At 41.5% G+C, this 21967-nt stretch overlaps 1 protein-coding gene across 3 annotated transcripts in view; it reads left to right on the forward strand.

The window, feature by feature from the left end:
- Positions 1–21967, forward strand: part of LOC106587184 (lysine--tRNA ligase) — a 41018-nt gene that overhangs the window by 11524 nt on the left and 7527 nt on the right. Inside the window, exons 1-12 of one of the 3 annotated variants that reach the window (XM_045709033.1) lie at positions 8496–8634; positions 11932–12052; positions 13840–14005; positions 14092–14185; positions 14284–14470; positions 14627–14752; positions 14963–15082; positions 15171–15333; positions 15473–15646; positions 15752–15837; positions 15931–16016; positions 16190–16316. In XM_045709033.1, coding sequence (XP_045564989.1) covers positions 8591–8634; positions 11932–12052; positions 13840–14005; positions 14092–14185; positions 14284–14470; positions 14627–14752; positions 14963–15082; positions 15171–15333; positions 15473–15646; positions 15752–15837; positions 15931–16016; positions 16190–16316 — 1494 coding nt within the window. In that variant the 5' untranslated portion in view covers positions 8496–8590. Of the gene's footprint in view, positions 1–8495; positions 8635–11575; positions 11765–11931; positions 12053–13839; positions 14006–14091; positions 14186–14283; positions 14471–14626; positions 14753–14962; positions 15083–15170; positions 15334–15472; positions 15647–15751; positions 15838–15930; positions 16017–16189; positions 16317–21967 lie in introns of those variants that run through there. The other 2 variants (XM_014175273.2, XM_014175274.2) reach the window with 2 other exon arrangements.

The following is a 21967-nucleotide window of genomic DNA, read 5'->3' on the forward strand; positions in this document are numbered from 1 at the left end:
GGCTACTATTCCCCATCGTTTATCAGTGCAATTTTTGATGGCTAACTAGCTGAAAAGGTTTAAGAGGGTTTATCTAATGTTATCTCATGGGGCTGACATCGCTGGTCCAAATGTCAGTTGTGAAGCTAATAGCAGTGACGCCCATAGCGAGTAGCTCATGGATGCGAGTTTCAACAATACTGTGTAACTCCGGTAGGGCGACATCTGAAAAATAGCGCCTACTTTTTTTAGTGTGTACCGGTGCTCGAACAGTCGGCCAAAGCCAACATCATCCACGACAGAGAATGGTTGATTTGTCAAGGGCAATGAATCCATTATCTTGACGTTAATGGATTTCGCCTTTGAGTTGTCTCACTGAAATGTTCTTACTCTTCCAAATGACTGCTCGACTTGTTGATCCACACAGCAGACGTTGTGGGCTAGGTTATGAATGCTGTGTTGCACGTGTAGCGCTATATTTTTCGTGGCGTCATGTACCTACGTTACATAGGTATGCACGTCAGCTTTGACATCGGTTTTGCACATCTGCGTTAAACTACACATCGGGCCGATGCTGATGTTGGCATTTTTAGCTAATATCGGCCGATTCTGATATGCTTACCGATATATTGTGCATCCCTAGTAGTTGTTATATTTATGTGAACCTGCTGGTATCTATATTAATAAAGATAGATGATACGTTTTCCTTTGTCTAATTTATTTACCCACTCTGATTTTTGGTTCAATTTTTGCATTGATCAACTTTTCTTTTGTTCAGGAGACACAGACATGAATTTCCCATACAGTGAAAGATTTGAAATGTCACAAGCACATCAATCTAATTACGTTTGAAGAGTAACATAACTAATCATCAATTAAATGCATCGTGGTCATACCCTAGTTGTCCATCCAAAACATGTCCTAAAATTATGAAGGGAGGAGAGTGAGGGAAGAAAGGATGCTCAGAAACCAGATGAATATGATCACATATTGACATGTATTTTAATATTCGCATTAGACATTTATAATTAGTAAAGGACCTGTGTTCTTCAACGAAGATAAAAATGAAGGCCACCCGTGGAGTTATTTGAAACCACAAAATAAACTCATATGATCCCCTGGTGGTCTGAGTGCGGTCCTACTTTTACGCAGCGTCTTGCGTCAGACTGATGCCCTCGAACGCGTTGATATGTCATTGCGTACAGTTGTGTGTGTGTGTGTGTAGGCGCTGATCTCGCTTGCAGCACTCACTCACTTGCTGCAAGAGGAAGATGGCTGACGTTACAGAGGTGGACGCAAATGAACTCAGCAAAAAGTAAGCCAATGTCGATTCACTCTTCTATTGGAAATAATCTATGAAGATGTTGATGGTGTGTGTTTCACTTCCGTGTTATTATTCGATGATATTTTTGCACACAGTTGCATCAGATCGGATAAAGATCGATGGTAAAACGAGTGTTTCTTTGCGAATGTGCATACCAATTCCAATGGTGTTTTCTGTTTATTAAGCGACATATCGCACATGCATGCTCTTCATCCTATTCTGTGAATGGTGATGACTACAAAATCCATATTGCACCGTAGAAATTAAGCAGGTAATTTGCTGACCTGAAGTTCCTTATTTTCATGTAGGTTTATTGACAAAACCACGTTTTAGCTGAAGTGTTTGCCTTTTTGGCTTTACCATAATGAGTTGCTTGCCAACTTCACCAACCTTTCAGGTCATACAGATATGCTATATATTTGGGGAAACATTGAAGTAGTCCGCTTTATACATCCAAGCTAAATATCCTATTTCACTTCCGTAATGTGATGGCTTGAAAGATAGTGAATTTAGCTAGATACTTCTGGGCTACGTGGTATGATCAGCTCAGAATGAAAGTGAAAATGTTCTGCCTACTCAGTTGACAAAGTACCCCATTGTCATACTTCAGTAAAAGTAAAGTTACTGTAATAGAAAATGACTCAAGTGAAAGTCAGAGTAAAATATTACCCGAGTAAAAGCATTTGGTTTGAAATATACTTAATTATCAAAAGTCAAAGAAAATGCTTGATTTTTTTTCAGGTATATCAAAATAAAAAGATTTTTTTGGGACACATTCAGCAGTTTTTACCTGATTTTAATTAGAATACAATTAGAAATTAATGTTAAATTCCATTGTTATTCCTAAAACATAAATTGAAATTAGTAATCAGCTACAAAATGGTGTATCATACACTGCAGTTGAGGAACAATGGAAGTAATTCTGCTTTGAAAGATAACAAACATCTATCACCACTTTTGAGAAAATGGACATTGAATGTTTTGGTACACCTACTGGAGAGCCCGTTGTCTACATAGTTAACATAGTTCACATCCTTCTTAAGCCTGTCCCCACCCATGCCAGGTCGCAATTGTAAATGAGAACTTGTAGAACTTGTTCTCAACGTGCCTACCTGGTTAAATAATAAATAAAGGTGGGGGAAAAACTCCTTAATGTGCTAAACAAAGTAAGAGTAGTGTACTAAACAACCAAAGATTTCAAGACTAAACGTGGTGGAAGTAGTAGTAAAAATACACTTTACCCAGGCATATATCCTAATCTGACTTTGGTGCAGGTCATGTTGTTCTTCACATAACCGCCTTTGGTAAACACACACTATATAGCAACATGTATTTGGCACAGGATACAGAAGGTGTAAACGGCACAGTGAAATTATTTGCATAGTAGCAATATTAAATGTCCACATAACTATTTGATAATGCTTACCCAGACACACTTGTTTAAATTGATGGGTCAAGTGGAAAAAAATTCTATAACCACCCCCCAGCCACATCTACCTAAGTGGATGTGTCACTATTGTCTAGACATGTACACATGTTCATGAAATACAATAGATGGTTGTAATCATCCCCAGACACATCTGGCTAACTTGATGGGTCGTGTAATCATCTGTTGAAGCGGAGTCTCTTGTTTAGGTAGCTAGCTAGCTAAACAGTGAACCATAATCCCAAACCATACAGTACAAACGGATTGACGTACTGAGTAGCTCATGTTATAAACGGAAGCATGCTACATTGCAGACCAATCCACACTCATCTCTCGGCATGTCCATCCCATCCATTATTTCAGCCAATCATGACCAGCGGGAAGGTTCCTGACTTTCTGTATACCAACTAGGCTTGTAATTTAACAATTTGATTCATATTTACAGATGGCATACAAGTTTGTTATTAAGGCACGTGAAAGTTAACATTCTATTTTTATCCCCAAAAATGTTTTACATTTAATTCTCCTGTGTATTAGCGACGTGCGACATTCACCTAGCTTCCTGAAACGGATCATGTTTTGATTTGGGGGTCGCCAAACCAAAGGGAAATGCAACACGTATTTGTCAATCACTCATATCGATATCACATTGTAATCAATAGAACAAGGTGTGTGGGGGGGGGTCAGGTTGCAAATCCTGTTCAAAGGAACCCTACTGAAAAGGCGCATGGAATCTGGGAATAATGTGCATATCACTGGTTAGAGGACAACTTGTAAAAAATAGCCAGCTACATTTTGGATTGTTGCATTTTGTTTAACCTGTTAGGGCTAGGGGGCAGTATTTTCACGGCTGGATAAAAAACGTACCCCATTTAACCTCTTGGGGCTAGGTGGGACGCTAGCGTGCCACCTGTGGTGCACTCCATCAACAGCAGGTGCATTTCAAGAGCGGCAAATTTGAATCCAAATAAATGTCAAAATTCAAATTTTTCAAAAATACAACTATGTTACACCATTTGAAAGATAAACATCTCCTTAATCTAACCACGTTTTACGATTTCAAAAAGGTTTTACGGCGAAAGCATAAATTTAGAGTATGTTAGGACAGTACATTTACAAGAGTTGTGTGTAATGTTTTGTCAAGTCAAAGACGGGGTCACCAAAACCATAAAACCAGCTAAAATGATACACTAACCTTTTACAATCTCCATCAGATGACACTCCTAGGACATTATGTTAGACAATGCATGCATTTTTAGTTCTATCAAGTTCATATTTATATACAAAAACAGCGTTTTACTATGGCATTGATGTTGAGGAAATCGTTTCCCTCCAATAACCGGCAGTCAAGTCAGCGTCACAAATTAAATAATTAAAATTAGAAAACATTGGTAAAATATTATATTGTCATTTAAAGAATTATAGATTTACATCTTTTGAACGCAATCAACTTGCCAGATTTAAAAATAACCTTACTGGGAAATCACACTTTGCAATAATCTGAGCACTGTGCCCAGAAAAATACGCGTTGCGATACAGACTAGACGTCATGTTGGGGAGATCTAAAATCGAAAATACTATGTAAATAATCCATTACCTTTGATTCTCTTCATCAGATGTCACTTCCAGGTATCACAGGTCCATAACGAATGTAGTTTTGTTCAAAAAAGCTCATCATTTATGTCCAAAAATCTCCGTCTCGTTAGCACATGATGTAAGCCAGCCGGACTTCTCGTCATGAACGAGGGGAAAAAATATATTTCCGTTCGTTCAAACATGTCAAACGTTGTATAGCATAAATCATTAGGGCCTTTTTTAACCAGAACATGAATAATATTCAAGGTGGACGAATGCATAGCCTTTTATAACGTATTGGAACGAGGGTACCCAACATGAAGTAGCGCGCCAGGTGTCTAATGGGACATCACCGTTCCATGGCTCTTGTTCGGTCAGATCTCCCTCCAGAAGACTCAAAACACTTTGTAAAGGCTGGTGACATCTAGTGGAAGCAATAGGAAGTGCCAAAATATTCCTAAACCCCTGTGTTTTTCAATGGGATAGGTTTAAAGTCAATACAACACATCAGGTATCCACTTCCTGTCAGAAAATGTCTCAGGGTTTTGCCTGCCAAATGAGTTCTGTTATACTCACAGACACCATTCAAACAGTTTTGGAAACTTTAGAGTGTTTTCTATCCATATATAATAAGTATATGCATATTCTAGTTACTGGGTAGGATTAGTAACCAGATTAAATCGGGTACATTTTTTTTATCCAGACGTGCAAATGCTGCCCCCTAGACCCAACAGGTTAATCTGGTTACTACTCCTGCCCAGTAACTAGAATATGCATATAATTATTGGCTTTGGATAGAAAACACCCTAAAGTTTCTAAAACTGTTTGAATGGTGTCTGTGAGTATAACAGAACTCATATGGCAGGCCAAAACCTGAGAAGATTCCATGCAGGAAGTGGCCTGTTTTGGCTCTTTTTATTGAAGACTGAGGATCTTTGCAATAACGTGACACTTCCTACGGCTCCCATAGGCTCTCAGAGCCCGGGAAAAAGCTGAACGATATCGAGGCAGCCTCTGGCTGAAACACATTACCGCTTTTGGCAAGTGGCCGATCAGAGTACTATGGGCTTAGGCCCGTGCCCGAGTCGACCGAATGCTTTATTTTCTTTCGTCTGTTTACCTAAACGCAGATTCCCGGTCGGAATATTATCGCTTTTTTATGAGAAAAATGGCATAAAAATTGATTTTAAACAGCGGTTGACATGCTTCGAAGTACGGTAATGGAATATTTAGAAATTTTTTTGTCACGAATTGCGCCATGCTCGTCACCCTTATTTACCCTTTCGGATAGTGTCTTTAACGCACGAACAAAACGCCGCTGTTTGGATATAACTATGGATTATTTTGAACCAAACCAACATTTGTTATTGAAGTAGAAGTCCTGGGAGTGCATTCTGACGAAGACAGCAAAGGTAATAACATTTTTCTAATAGTAAATGTGACTTTGCTGAGTGCTAAACTTGCTGGGTGTCTAAATAGCTAGCCCTGTGATGCCGGGCTATCTACTGAGAATATTGCAAAATGTGCTTTCACCGAAAAGCTATTTTAAAATCGGACATATCGAGTGCATAGAGGAGTTCTGTATCTATAATTCTTAAAATAATTGTTATGCTTTTTGTGAACGTTTATCGTGAGTAATTTAGTAAATTCACCGGTAGTGTTCGGTGGGAATGCTAGTCACATGCTAGTCACATGCTAATGTAAAAAGCTGGTTTTTGATATAAATATGAACTTGATTGAACAAAACATGCATGTATTGTATAACGTAATGTCCTAGGGTTGTCATCTGATGAAGATCATCAAAGGTTAGTGCTACATTTAGCTGTGGTTTGGGTTTATGTGACATTATATGCTATCTTGAAAAATGGGTGTCTGATTATTTCTGGCTGGGTACTCTGCTGACATAATCTAATGTTTTGCTTTCGTTGTAAAGCCTTTTTGAAATCGGACAGTGTGGTTAGATTAACAAGAGTCTTGTCTTTAAAATGGTGTAAAATAGTCATATCTTTGAAAAATTGAAGTTTTTGCATTTTTGAGGTTTTTGAATAACGCGCCACGGGATTACACTGGCTGTTACGTAGGTGGGACGATTTGGTGCCACCTACCCTAGAGAGGTTAAAGTGGGTTGCCAAAGTGGGAAGGTTAATGCAACACTATTTTGTTAATCACTCATATTGATATCACATTAACATCAATAGAACAGGGAAAAATAATTGGGTTGTATGCGCTGTTTTAAAGTTGAACTGACCGCTTTAACTACTCATATGATATGAAGAAATGTAACTAATCCTGGGGATTGCAATACAATAAACCTAGCAAGGGCAATGATCACAGGTCAGTCATAACGTGGCTAATAAGCTAGCATATCTATTTATGTAGCTATTTATTTAGCAAGTTAAAGCATGGTGCCTAACGTTAGCTAGCTAGCTAAGGAGGATGTCATTGGATAAGTGAGTGAGTGACTGACCTTTTTCCCTCTTTTTTCAGTGGCTAGAGATACAGGTGTCATTTGGTTAACTAGCAATAAATGTGAATCGCTTTGCTATCTAGTTAACTATTCTGAATTTGAACGACTATTATCCAGTTAGCATATCTCTGGCTATCTACTTCGATTTCCGAGCACTCTCGTCTGAATGTGCCAGAGCGCAGAATAACTGATGAATTGTTGCCACTAGCACAGTTAGTCACTAACGCTCTAGATAACATGTAAACAGCCTAACCAGCTCTGCTAGGACGGGTAAAATGGTCAGAGTGAGGTGGCCAGTTAGCTTGGTGCTTGACTGCAATTGTGAGGAATGCTCAGATCAACCCCACTCCTCAGCCACAGCGTCCAGTGTAGTGTCTGACAATGCGCTGACTTTCCGAACGACCCAGCGCGCACTGACACGCTGAAGGTAATTTACCAACGCACCCTTTAGTTGTCAATCAAATGTATTTGGCATTGATCAAATGTGCATGCAGGAAAGTTCCCATTCAGTTGTCAAAACGTGGGTTGGGGACAAGCACGCATTGCCAGGCAAGCTTCAGAAGGATGAGCAGGCTACTATTCCCCATCGTTTATCAGTGCAATTTTTGATGGCTAACTAGCTGAAAAGGTTTAAGAGGGTTTATCTAATGTTATCTCATGGGGCTGACATCGCTGGTCCAAATGTCAGTTGTGAAGCTAATAGCAGTGACGCCCATAGCGAGTAGCTCATGGATGCGAGTTTCAACAATACTGTGTAACTCCGGTAGGGCGACATCTGAAAAATAGCGCCTACTTTTTTTAGTGTGTACCGGTGCTCGAACAGTCGGCCAAAGCCAACATCATCCACGACAGAGAATGGTTGATTTGTCAAGGGCAATGAATCCATTATCTTGACGTTAATGGATTTCGCCTTTGAGTTGTCTCACTGAAATGTTCTTACTCTTCCAAATGACTGCTCGACTTGTTGATCCACACAGCAGACGTTGTGGGCTAGGTTATGAATGCTGTGTTGCACGTGTAGCGCTATATTTTTCGTGGCGTCATGTACCTACGTTACATAGGTATGCACGTCAGCTTTGACATCGGTTTTGCACATCTGCGTTAAACTACACATCGGGCCGATGCTGATGTTGGCATTTTTAGCTAATATCGGCCGATTCTGATATGCTTACCGATATATTGTGCATCCCTAGTAGTTGTTATATTTATGTGAACCTGCTGGTATCTATATTAATAAAGATAGATGATACGTTTTCCTTTGTCTAATTTATTTACCCACTCTGATTTTTGGTTCAATTTTTGCATTGATCAACTTTTCTTTTGTTCAGGAGACACAGACATGAATTTCCCATACAGTGAAAGATTTGAAATGTCACAAGCACATCAATCTAATTACGTTTGAAGAGTAACATAACTAATCATCAATTAAATGCATCGTGGTCATACCCTAGTTGTCCATCCAAAACATGTCCTAAAATTATGAAGGGAGGAGAGTGAGGGAAGAAAGGATGCTCAGAAACCAGATGAATATGATCACATATTGACATGTATTTTAATATTCGCATTAGACATTTATAATTAGTAAAGGACCTGTGTTCTTCAACGAAGATAAAAATGAAGGCCACCCGTGGAGTTATTTGAAACCACAAAATAAACTCATATGATCCCCTGGTGGTCTGAGTGCGGTCCTACTTTTACGCAGCGTCTTGCGTCAGACTGATGCCCTCGAACGCGTTGATATGTCATTGCGTACAGTTGTGTGTGTGTGTGTAGGCGCTGATCTCGCTTGCAGCACTCACTCACTTGCTGCAAGAGGAAGATGGCTGACGTTACAGAGGTGGACGCAAATGAACTCAGCAAAAAGTAAGCCAATGTCGATTCACTCTTCTATTGGAAATAATCTATGAAGATGTTGATGGTGTGTGTTTCACTTCCGTGTTATTATTCGATGATATTTTTGCACACAGTTGCATCAGATCGGATAAAGATCGATGGTAAAACGAGTGTTTCTTTGCGAATGTGCATACCAATTCCAATGGTGTTTTCTGTTTATTAAGCGACATATCGCACATGCATGCTCTTCATCCTATTCTGTGAATGGTGATGACTACAAAATCCATATTGCACCGTAGAAATTAAGCAGGTAATTTGCTGACCTGAAGTTCCTTATTTTCATGTAGGTTTATTGACAAAACCACGTTTTAGCTGAAGTGTTTGCCTTTTTGGCTTTACCATAATGAGTTGCTTGCCAACTTCACCAACCTTTCAGGTCATACAGATATGCTATATATTTGGGGAAACATTGAAGTAGTCCGCTTTATACATCCAAGCTAAATATCCTATTTCACTTCCGTAATGTGATGGCTTGAAAGATAGTGAATTTAGCTAGATACTTCTGGGCTACGTGGTATGATCAGCTCAGAATGAAAGTGAAAATGTTCTGCCTACTCAGTTGACAAAGTACCCCATTGTCATACTTCAGTAAAAGTAAAGTTACTGTAATAGAAAATGACTCAAGTGAAAGTCAGAGTAAAATATTACCCGAGTAAAAGCATTTGGTTTGAAATATACTTAATTATCAAAAGTCAAAGAAAATGCTTGATTTTTTTTCAGGTATATCAAAATAAAAAAGATTTTTTTGGGACACATTCAGCAGTTTTTACCTGATTTTAATTAGAATACAATTAGAAATTAATGTTAAATTCCATTGTTATTCCTAAAACATAAATTGAAATTAGTAATCAGCTACAAAATGGTGTATCATACACTGCAGTTGAGGAACAATGGAAGTAATTCTGCTTTGAAAGATAACAAACATCTATCACCACTTTTGAGAAAATGGACATTGAATGTTTTGGTACACCTACTGGAGAGCCCGTTGTCTACATAGTTAACATAGTTCACATCCTTCTTAAGCCTGTCCCCACCCATGCCAGGTCGCAATTGTAAATGAGAACTTGTAGAACTTGTTCTCAACGTGCCTACCTGGTTAAATAATAAATAAAGGTGGGGGAAAAACTCCTTAATGTGCTAAACAAAGTAAGAGTAGTGTACTAAACAACCAAAGATTTCAAGACTAAACGTGGTGGAAGTAGTAGTAAAAATACACTTTACCCAGGCATATATCCTAATCTGACTTTGGTGCAGGTCATGTTGTTCTTCACATAACCGCCTTTGGTAAACACACACTATATAGCAACATGTATTTGGCACAGGATACAGAAGGTGTAAACGGCACAGTGAAATTGTTATTTGCACAGTAGCAATATTAAATGTCCACATAACTATTTGATAATGCTTACCCAGACACACTTGTTTAAATTGATGGGTCAAGTGGAAAACAATTCTATAACCATCTATTGAAATACAATAGATGGTTGTAATCATCCCCAGACACATCTGGCTAACTTGATGGGTCGTGTAATCATCTGTTGAAGCGGAGTCTCTTGTTTAGGTAGCTAGCTAGCTAAACAGTGAACCATAATCCCAAGCCATACAGTACAAACGGATTGACGTACTGAGTAGCTCATGTTATAAACGGAAGCATGCTACATTGCAGACCAATCCACACTCATCTCTCGGCATTGCCAGGCAAGCTTCAGAAGGATGAGCAGGCTACTATTCCCCATAGTTTATCAGTGCAATTTTTGATGGCTAACTATCTGAAAAAGTTTGAGGGTTTACCTAATGTTCCCTCGTTAGAGTTTAGCTCATCTCGCTCTGGCTAGCATTAGTTCTTGATCTTGTTGTTGATGTGCATAACTAGGGGGAGGGAGCCTACCTTTTTCATGGTTGTTTGATCAATAGGACTCCCATGGCATTTAAATATTTGTAGAAATCCATTCAGGTGTATTTTGTGGCTTTTGGCGAATGCTTTCTAATTATCTAAAATCGCGCCGTTGCTACTGCTTTTAAACACAGTCCAGTTCAAAGTGAATAATATGAGGTCTGTGTGGCATAAAGGCCTCCTGTAGCACTGAGTGGCTATTCTGCACCGGTCTGCGTAGACTCCGGTCCTGGGTGAGACAGATGTTTTTTTTGTTGCAATTTATTTACTGCAGTATCTATTCATTTTCCAAATGCATGGCCACTTTCCCACTCTACATTGCGATAGTTTTCAAACATCATTCCCAAACATTCAATGCATTTATTAAGACGTGGAAATGACCACATCTAAGTGCTCACATTGTCAGAAAATGTTAAAAATAAATACAAATAAAAGTAATGTTGCTAAAACGCTGTCAGTTCCAATTTAAACTAACCATATTCAAATGACACATGGAATCTGAGCATTTTTATATCACGGATTAGATGAGAATTTATTCAGTCTAGGAGGCTGCCGAAATGGAAAAGAAGCAAAATCAGTTGCTTTGTTATTTAACTTAACCAAATCACGACCCGACATAGGATATCAACACTGACAAGGGTTGGTTGTTCATTTTGAATGACAGTTTGACTCTTAAATCCGTGTATTGGTGTGAGGCCAGGGACTTTTATAGAGAGACATCCCTGATATATCTCAGGGCCATTTGAAAATGATGGCAGAGTTTTCGAACTGCAAAGTCCTGCGACTTTTACTCCAATGTAGTGGAGTAAAAATGGTCAAAATATAAATAGTAAAGTACAAGACACCCCCCCCAAAAACTGACTTAAGTAGTATTTCAAAATATTTCTACTTACTTTACACCACTGTTACTAAACCCGTTTACACTGAACAAAAATATAAACGCAACATGTAAAGTGTTGGTCCCATGTTTCAAATTCACAGAAATATGTCAGCTGTGCTCTATGTGTGTGTCTCCAGGTCTGGTCATTGACTGGTGTAGCACAGTAGGTCAGCCTGCATCACCATGCTGACTCTGGTGGTCAGAACTGCCAGGTACCAGGTGTGCCAAGCCTTTGGGGTCAGGGCTCAGGGGGTAAAGTTCGCTCTTCCCAGTGCAGCGTCAGTCCCAGCTCTAATTCAGGGGAATCGCTGGCGAGGTGACAAAAGGTTGGTGTTTTTTCCATTCAGTGAGAAAAACAACCAACCTTTTGTCATGAATGATTCCCTTTTTAGTCATTACTTGTATGGGTTTATAAAGTAGTCCCCTCAACCCCGATGCTGAGTCCACTAGATACCCTGATGTTACCCTCTGTGTCTGTTGTTGTTGTCGTCAGTGAGCTGAAGAGGCGAATGAAAGCTGAGAAGAAGGCATCTGAGAAGGAAGCCAAAGTCAAAGATCAGGTTGAGCAGCAGGAGACCAATGACCAGGCAGATGAGGAGACCCTGGACCCTAACGTGAGCTATATGGATGTTTTTGATTGTCCTTCCCTCCCTCTTGTGATATGCTTGGGAACATTTGACTGCTGATCTTAATAGAAGATTAAAAATGTATATACACTACCGGTCAAAAGTTTTAGGACACCTACTCAGTCAAGGGTTTTACCTTATTTTTACTATTTTCAACATTGTAGAATAATCGTGAAGACATCAAAACTATGAAATAACACATAGGGAATCATATAGTAACCACAAATCTAAATATATTTGAGATTCTTCAAATAGCCACCCTTTGCCTTGACAGCTTTGCACACTCTTGGCATTCTCTCAACCAGCTTGATGAAGTAGTCACCTGGAATGAATTTCAATTAACAGGTGTGCCTTGATAATTTGTGGAATTTCTTTCCTTCTTAATGCATTTGATCCAATCAGTTTTGTTATGACAAGGTAGGGGGGTATACAGAAGATAGCCCTATTTGATAACATACCAAATCCATATAATGGCAAGAACAGCTCAAATAAGCAGAGAGTCCATCATTACTTTGACATGAAGGTCAGTCAATACAGAACATATCAAGAACTTTCAAAGTTTCTTCAAGTGCAGTCGCAAAAACCATCAAGCGCTAACTGGCTCTCATGAGGACCGCCACAGGAATGGAAGACCCAGAGTTACCAGAGGTAACTCTGAAGCATTTATTTGGGCTGCAATCTGCTGCAGAGGAAGTTCATTAGAGTTACCAGCCTCAGAAATTGCTTCCCAAATAAATGCTTCAGAGTTCAAGTAACAGACACATCTCAACATCAACTGTTCAGAGGAGACTGTGAATCAGGCCTTCATGGTCGAATTGCTGCAAAGAAACCACTACTAAAGGACACCAATAAGAAGAGACTTGCTTGGGCCAAGAAACACGAGCAATAGACATTAGATCGGTGGAATTTTGTCTGGAGCCCAAATTTTTTTGTTGTTGTTGTTCCAACCACCGTGTCTTTGTGAGATGCAGAGTAGGTGAACGCATGAGCTCCGCGTGTGTATTTCCCACCATAAAGCATGGAGGGGGTGGTGTGGGGGTGCTTTGCTGGTGACGCCGTCTGTGATTTATTTAGAATTCAAGGCACACTTAACCAGCATGGCTACCACCGCATTCTGCAGCGATACGCCTTCCCATCAGGTTTGGGCTTAGGGGGACAACCTTTTTTTTCAACAGGACAATGACCCAACACACCTCCACGGCTGTGTAAGGGCTATTTGACCAAGAAGGAGAGTGATGGAGTGCTGCATCAGATGACCTGGCCTTCACAGTCCCCTGACCTCAACCCAATTGAGATGGTTTGGGATGAGTTGGACCGCAGAGTGAAAGAAAAGCAGCCAACAAGTGCTCAGCATATATGGGAACTGTTGGAAAGCATTCCAGGTGAAGCTGGTTGAGAGAATGCCAGCAGTGTGCCAAGCTGTCATCAAGGCAAATGGTGGCAATTTGAAGAATATCAAATGTAAAATATATTTTGATTTGTATAACAACACTTTTTTTGCTTATTCCATATGTGTTATTTCATAGTAGATGTCTTCACTATTATTCTACAATGTAGAAAATAGTAATAAAAAATAAAAAACTTGAATGAGTAGGTGTACACAAACTTTTGACTGGTACTGTACATGCAAACTTGAAATTTTGTAACATGACTCACACTAAGATTACGGTGTTCTAAAACTTTTGACCGGTAGTGTATTTCTCAAAAATAGGGCTGCAGTAATTGAGCTCTTGTACATTTGCTGTAACATCACTTTATATTGTTTATCAAAATAGCAATACTTTAAGATCCGCACTCAAGCCATCCAGGCTCTGAAGGGCACAGCAGAGGACCCATACCCTCACAAGTACAATGTAGATCTGTCGCTCACAGATTTCATTGAGAAATACAACCACCTACAGCCTGGAGACCAGCTAACAGACATTGTCCTCAATGTGTCAGGTAGTTTTCAACTATTGTGTTTTGGAATAATGTCATTTGATGGTCAATCTATATTTTTGACATATGTCAAACTCTGTTGTTGGCAGGTCGTGTCCATGCCAAGAGAGAGTCTGGGGCAAAGTTAATCTTCTATGACTTGCGAGGGGAAGGCGTCAAGCTGCAAGTTATGGCAACCAACAGGTACAGAACATGGTCCTTCCCAGAACTCCACTACTCATGTGAGCTCATAACTCCCACATGTATCTTTTCTAACCCCGTCTGTCCATCTTCCCTGTCAGGAGCTACAAGTCTGAGGAGGAGTTTGTGCGCATCAACAACAAGCTGCGGCGTGGTGACATCATTGGTGTTCGTGGTAATCCAGGGAAGACCAAAAAGGGCGAGCTGAGCATCATTCCCATAGAGATGACCCTGCTTTCACCTTGCTTGCACATGCTGCCCCACCTGCACTTTGGTCTCAAGGACAAGGTGAGCACCTTCACAATCCTGTAGTGGACATACAGAAAACATGTCAGGCCTTCATATGAATGAGAGATGATACAGGACACCTTTAATTCATGTAACCTGCAGAAGAAATTACCATTTTTAGGGATCCTCACACTATCTCTAACCAATTGCCTCTAGGAAACACGATTCCGCCAGCGATACCTGGATCTGATTCTCAATGACTATGTGAGGCAGAAGTTTGTAACACGTGCCAAGATCATCACTTACCTCCGCAGCTTCCTGGACGGGCTGGGATTCCTGGAGGTGAGGGGAAATGGCCACTAGGGGGCACTTGTGTCTGGGAAATTCAATTTGAGTGTGGAGGAGTTCAGGTTAAGAGTTCAAGAGGGGTAAAGCTGTCTTCTCTTTGATGTGGAAAGTCATTTTAAAGGCTTCTTTTTCACAAACAGGGTTTTGGTGATAGATGGAGATGGGTAACTGAGACTTTTAAACCACAACACACGTTTCTTACAGATTGAGACGCCCATGATGAACCTGATTCCTGGTGGGGCCGTGGCCAAACCCTTTGTGACCTACCATAACGACCTAGACATGAACCTTTACATGAGGATCGCTCCTGAGCTCTACCACAAGGTAACATGTCCCCTGAGGAAGGACCAGTAACACATGAAAAAACACTTTCAACTACATGCTCATATTTCTCTGTATTTTTTCCCCCCAGATGCTTGTGGTTGGGGGGATTGACAGAGTGTATGAGATTGGACGGCAGTTCAGAAACGAAGGCATTGACCTCACCCACAATCCAGAGTTCACCACCTGCGAATTCTATATGGCCTATGCAGATTACTATGACTTGATGGATATCACAGAGAAGCTTCTCTCGGGTGAGTGAAGGGGGTGTTTCTACTTCATCATTCTAGAATGTGAATATATGTATGTATGTATGTGTTACTCACAGTGACATGTAGGTGTGTAGCTGGTAGGTTCCCTCACTAACTGGTCTGCTCTCTCTCTTCCCATCAGGGATGGTCAAGCACATCACTGGAGGGTACAAAGTGAAGTATCATCCAGAGGGTCCAGAGGGCCCGACCTATGAGATTGACTTCACTCCTCCCTTCAAGAGGGTCAGCATGACACACGACCTGGAGAAGGAGATGGGCGTCAAGTTCCCAGCTGCTGACACCTACGACAGTGACGGTAAGGGAATGAATGGCGGTCAATACTGTGCCACAGCTATACCTCTATATATTTATAGAATTTCCTAGGTTGTCTTACTGACCTGTCCCTCTCCACCCACCCCAGAGACACGTAAATTCTTTGATGAACTGTGTGCCCAGAAAGGAGTGGAGTGCCCTCCTCCTAGAACCACTGCCCGCCTCCTTGACAAGGTGCCTTTTCTAATCTACATCAGGAAACCCTCCTATACCCCTTCTGTGTTGTTGACATCACGACTAAACTGAAGTTGATGTTTATCCCTACAGTTGGTGGGAGATTTCCTGGAAGTCACGTGTATCAACCCCACGTTCATCTGTGACCACCCACAGATCATGAGCCCCCTGGCCAAATGGTGAGCTCTTCCTATCCATATTACACTCATTTAAAAACAAGCAACAGTGCTCTTATTCACATTCCAATGGACTGCAGGTTACCATTTGAAACAGAGTCATAGGTATTGCAGTGCCCCCTGCTCGTCAATGCTGATGTCTCTAGCTATGCTCTCCTTGATCTCTCCCCATACAGGCACCGGTCAGAGAAAGGCCTGACGGAGCGTTTTGAGCTGTTTGTATTGAAGAAGGAGATCTGTAATGCCTACACTGAGTTGAACGACCCTGTCAGACAGAGGGAGCTCTTTGAGCAACAGGCTAAGGTCAGTGTGCCTGGGCGAGTTGGCTGAGTAATGGTAGAAACTACAGTTGAAGTCGGAAGTTTACATACACTTAGGTTGGAGTCATTAAAACTAGTTTTTCAACCACTCCGCAAATTTCTTGTAAACAAACTATCGTTTTGGCAAGTCGGTTAGGACATCTACTTTGTGCATGACACAAGTAATCTTTCCAACAATTGTTTAGACAGATTATTTCACTTATAATTCACTGTATCACAATTCTAGTGGGTCAGAAGTTTACATACACTAAGTTGACTGTGCCTTTAAACAGCTTGGAAATTCCAGAAAATGATGTCTTGGCTTTAGTAGCTTCTGATAGGCTAATTTACATAATTTGAGTCAATTGGAGGTGTACCTGTAGATGTATTTCAAGGCCTACCTTCAAACTCAGTGCCTCTTTGCTTGACATCATGGGAAAATCTAAAGAAATCAGCCAAGACCTCGGGGAAAGTGTGCCTGGGCTAGTAATAGCAGGGGTTACTTTGGTGATATTGTTGGGATATCATTACTAACACTGAGTTGTAGACCTCCACAACCACTGGTTCATCCTTGGTAGCAATTTCCAAATGCCTGAAGGTACTGTTAGGTTCTTATTTTTCAGAGTAAATAACTCACGGACACTAGAGAAGCTTAACCAAGTTTAATTCTTCCCAAAGGGTCGACACAGCTGTATTCAGACAGCAAAACATTTCTCACCATCACAGTTATATACATCCCACTTTAGGACACTCCTCCTTCTCTCTCCAATCCTTACATCTTATGGTTCAATGGGAAGAAGGTAACCAGATACTAAACCCTGATTACTCCCTTAAGGGGAACTGACCTCACCTTCTGACCTCAACCCCTCCTTCCCTTAGTCCACAGATGTCCATCTGTCTCCCTTATCTCAACCGTTGCTCTACTCCCTTCCACCCAACACATTCCAAAGCTATCCGTCTTCCCACAGAGAACCATTCACTTCTGACACACAACCCAGTCTCTTTCACTCTTCCTATTCAAAGCTTCTTCTCTATCATTTATTTAATATCTCAATGTTCAAAGTTAGCCGATTTCCAACAGTCCTTCAAACTCAAACTCATTACTGAAAGTGGACAATGGTGTCTGAAATGACAACACTATCTCTGCTACTTTAACCATGATCTGGGTATGTGTAACGTTCAATTCCTCTTCATAATAGTCCTTGTATTGTACACAACTAGCCGTCCTCCCTTTCCTACGAGCTATTTCCTGTACCAATATACAGAGAGGAGTGGTTTCGTTCCCCAGAGACTCCAGTACCCACTTCCTTAACTTACTAGCCACATAAACCTCCGCCCCAGTCATACTAAATTCTGTTCTCCCAATTCCCTGTAACGTTAAGGCCTTGGTTTTTGGGACCCCATAAAATACACTGATATCGGTCCTACCAGAATCTGCAACTAACACTCCGTAGGACTGACCCTTGACCCCTCCATCATACCATCTACATTGATGTATGTCTGTCTCTGTCACTAGTTCAGGCCCTAAATGAGTCTAAGTATGCCTTCATCTGCAACTTCTCCCCCTGTCGCTTGACAGTAAGAATTGTTTGGTTCCCATATTCCCCCGTCAGGATGTTTTCCAGAGTATAATTACCCCAACAAGCTATCTTTCCCCAGGTTCGTGGTCTACTGGTGTCCAGTGGTCTACTGACCACTTCACTCCCCTAGTTGCTGTACTAAAGGGCATTACTGGTGAATAAAACCTCCTTTTACGAGATAGCACTTCCCCCACACTATCCTTTGCTGCTCCATCGTCAGCAATGGTTGTGTCCACGCTACCAACCTTCTGAAATGTTATAAGTTCGGGTAACATTAATCTGAAAGTTATCGACAGAGCTTCTGCTGATCTTGAACACTGGCACATGACGTCTATTTGTGGCAACAGAGAAAATCTAAATTCGTTCTGTAAACTCTTAGTATTATTACGTTCCTTCCACATTCCTGTCTGTAATAAACCCACACCTTGTTTAGAACAACCTACATCCAATGTGATAGTTCTGTTATCAATGGCTCCATCCATATCACCATACCATCGTGATTAGTGATCTGTGTAGTAGTCATAGCGTTAGTATCAACTTTACCCCAATGCATTCTCGTGTCTTCGTATTTGGCAACCCATTCTATGTTAATAGTCAATCTATCGTCTTTACATGTTTCATTAACCATCAGAGCAACCGACACAAATGGTGATGGTTAAAATCACTCCCAGACCCACCCCTACTGTTTGTCTACAGTGGACCCTACTCTTCCTCTCTCTTTAGCTCCGCTTCAGCCATCATGGCGACTTTTAGCTCACCCATTATGCTGCGGGATCTCGCTTCACGTGAGAAGTGTGAACCCACCGAGGAGAGGCTGTGGACTTTACCGTTGTGGTAAGTAGTACGGTGTGTGGTCCTGACCAACACCCCCGCCTGGTGAATCTTGATGTACACTCGATCTCCAGGAGTCAGCCCGTGCTCTCGGTTATCTCCTGGCGCCTGTTCCTCGTGTGCAGCTTTCACCTGGGAATATACACACTGCAACGCACGGGTCATTTTCTGACAATATGACAACATGGATTCTCCCATTATTGCCAAATCACTAATTTGTGAATAACAGCCCCTGGAACCCTCATCGGTCTGCCAGTCACCACTTCGTGTGGCGTGAGTCCAGTAGTGTCGTTTGTTGACGCCCTCATTGACATCAGTACCACGGGTAAATTTGTAACCCAGTCTTTCCCTTCGGTACCTAAACTCTTGGCCAATTTCTCCTTAATCGAACAATTCTGACGCTGCGTAATCCCTGCCGCTTGCGGCCTATACGGACAATGAAAAGCATGGGAGATTCCCAAAGCCTTACATACCGCTTGTAGCACTTTAGAAGTGAAATGCGTTCTTTGATCGGAATCTAATGTCCGAAATAAGCCCCATCTCGGTATCACTTCCCTCAACAAAGTGTGTGCTACAAAGTTCGCTGATGCTGTGGAAGTTGCAAATACTTCCGTCCATCTTGAAAATCTGTCCACCACCACCAATGCATGGGTCTTCCCCCTGCTTCGAGGGAGTGGCCCTATAAAATCAATCTACAATGATGTGAATGTTCCTTCCGGCAAGGGTTGCTGTCGGGCAGGAGTAGGCATGTTGGTGCAATATTATGTTGGGCACATATCATACATCTATTGCCTCAGTCACAAAATGTTCTTAACACGCCCTTTCCCCACAATGTTGTCTTGAACTGAGAGTACATGTTCACAGACGATTGAGTTGGTCCATGATACTTTTCAGAAAGAGTAACATGTATCCCACTTGGCGCCATGGGCCTTCCAGTGGTAGGGTTATACCACAGCCCTTCCATGTCTACTTGGCACCCCTGTTCTAACCACTCCCACATTTCTTTCTTGTTAGTTTGCTGCTATAAATCTTTTAGACTCACAATCCCAGCCTTCGTATTCACAATATTTACATGTGGTTCTCTAACACTTTCTCTCACCAAGGCAGCCACCTTAGGTAATCGTAGAGCAGACGAAATGGCTATGGCGATTTTATCTGTGCGACTAGTATGAGCTTCACATTTCACCACTGCTAATTTACTGAGTAACTGACATGCTTCTAATAATGCCTCTACCTCCTGTCCATTTTTTATTGGTGTTCCTGTCACTGTTAACATGCCCCTTTGTGACCACAATGTATAATGAAATCATGAACTACCCCAAATGCATACCAAGAATCCGTGTATATTGTTACATTCTCCCCTTCGATTACCTACAAGCCTCGGCCAATGCATGTAACTCCGCCCCCTGGGCTGACGTTGGGCCTGCCTTCACTATTCCTCTGTCATCACACACAGCGTACCCCGTTACTCTCTTCCCTTCGTGGTCATGTAACTAGAGCCATCTGTATACAATACTTTTCCCGATTCTAATGCTGTCTCTTGCAAGTCTGGCCTAGGTTTTGGAGTTATCTGATCTGGGTTACATGTATGCGCTTCACCCTCCCCAGGCAACGGCATTAACAACGCGGGATTCAAAGCACCAATCTTATGAAATTGTAGATTTTCCCCATTTTAACGTTAACTCCCATTTTGTCCATCAGGCACTAGTAACATGAAGTGCTGTTCACTATGGTTTCAACTGCGTGTGGAACATACAAATCTACTTTTTGACCCATTGTAATGGAAGCCGTGTTGTGCAACACCATTTCAGTCGCTTGTACCGCCCTAAGGCACGGTGGCATTCCTTTTGCCACCGAGTCTAGCGATTTACTCCAGTACATTACCGGTCTCTTTCTTCCCCCATGATTTTGCATAACCACCACGCTACAATGTCCTTGTTCATGAACAAAAAATGTAAAAGGTAATTTTAGGTTTGGCAATCCCAATGTTGGCGCTTGACACAATTGCTTCTTTAACTCGACAAACGCTTCTTAACACTCTTGATTCCAGTCTGTCCTCTCACCCCCCCCCCCTTCGTCAACTCTGTAAGTGGCTCAGCAGTTTAGAGAATGACGGAATAAAATGTCTAACAAAATTGAAAACTCCACGTTTTCCTGAGCGTACGAGGAGTGTTTGGTCGTGCCAAAGAATGCATGGTTTCTACCCGATCCCGGGTAATGTGTTTCGTGCCCTTGGAAATCGAAACTCCCAAATATGTTACTTCTTGCTTTGCTACTTCTGCCTTCTCATAAGATGCTTTATGACCATGTTCTGCCCAAATAGTCAACCAATGTGGTGAGGTCTCGCATATGAGTTTCTTCGTCTTTTGACGCTAATAACAAATCATCCATGTATTGTACCAACACAGAACCTTCAAATATACACCCTTTTAACGATTGCTTCAATGCAGAATGATACCAAGTGGGACTATTTCTAAATCCCATCGGTACTCTAGCCCACGTAAATTGCGCCCCCTGTCAACAGAACCCGAACCAGTGTCGTGACTCCCTCAGACCAAAATCTGTCTGAGGGAATAAATGCCAATAGGTCTGCCAGATCTGCTACCACTGGTGTGATTTTCACTGCATATTTGTTTATGCCACACAAATCCACAGTAATACGCCATTTTAGTCCCTTTTTTATCGGGTATAAAGGTCTGTTGCATCGAGCTGGTCCGCGGATCACTATGCCACGTTCAAGGAATATTGGAAGGTCCTCCGCCACCGATTTCTCAGCCTCCGGTTTTATAGGGTATTGCTTCATTGGTGGCGGCGGTTGTCCCTCCACACAACAGGCTTACAACCTTTGATTAGACCACAATCTAATGCGTCTTTTGCCCATAATGGATGGTCCTGAAACAACAATTGCTCGGTCTTCGCCGTTCTTACTGCCAATTTTAATTTGTTACCCTTCAGAATCCATTCCCCCGGCATCTCGCAAAGATTATCCAACCCCAAAATCGGTTCTATTCCCGTAGCCATATAAAATGATACTGGTATTGTCACTGATCCTAGGTTTAATGACATAGGTAATAGTTGTATCGCCTTAGATTGTGTCCCTGTTACCCCGCTGAATGTGATACTTTTCCCTGTCGCAAATTTAGCCAATTTTTCATCGTATGGAATTAGTGATATTTGATCACCTGTATCTATTAGAAATTCGTGTGAGACGTGACCTACAGTGCCTTGCGAAAGTATTCGGCCT

This window comes from Salmo salar, chromosome ssa26 (assembly GCF_905237065.1).
Source record: "Salmo salar chromosome ssa26, Ssal_v3.1, whole genome shotgun sequence".
NCBI lineage: Eukaryota > Metazoa > Chordata > Actinopteri > Salmoniformes > Salmonidae > Salmo > Salmo salar.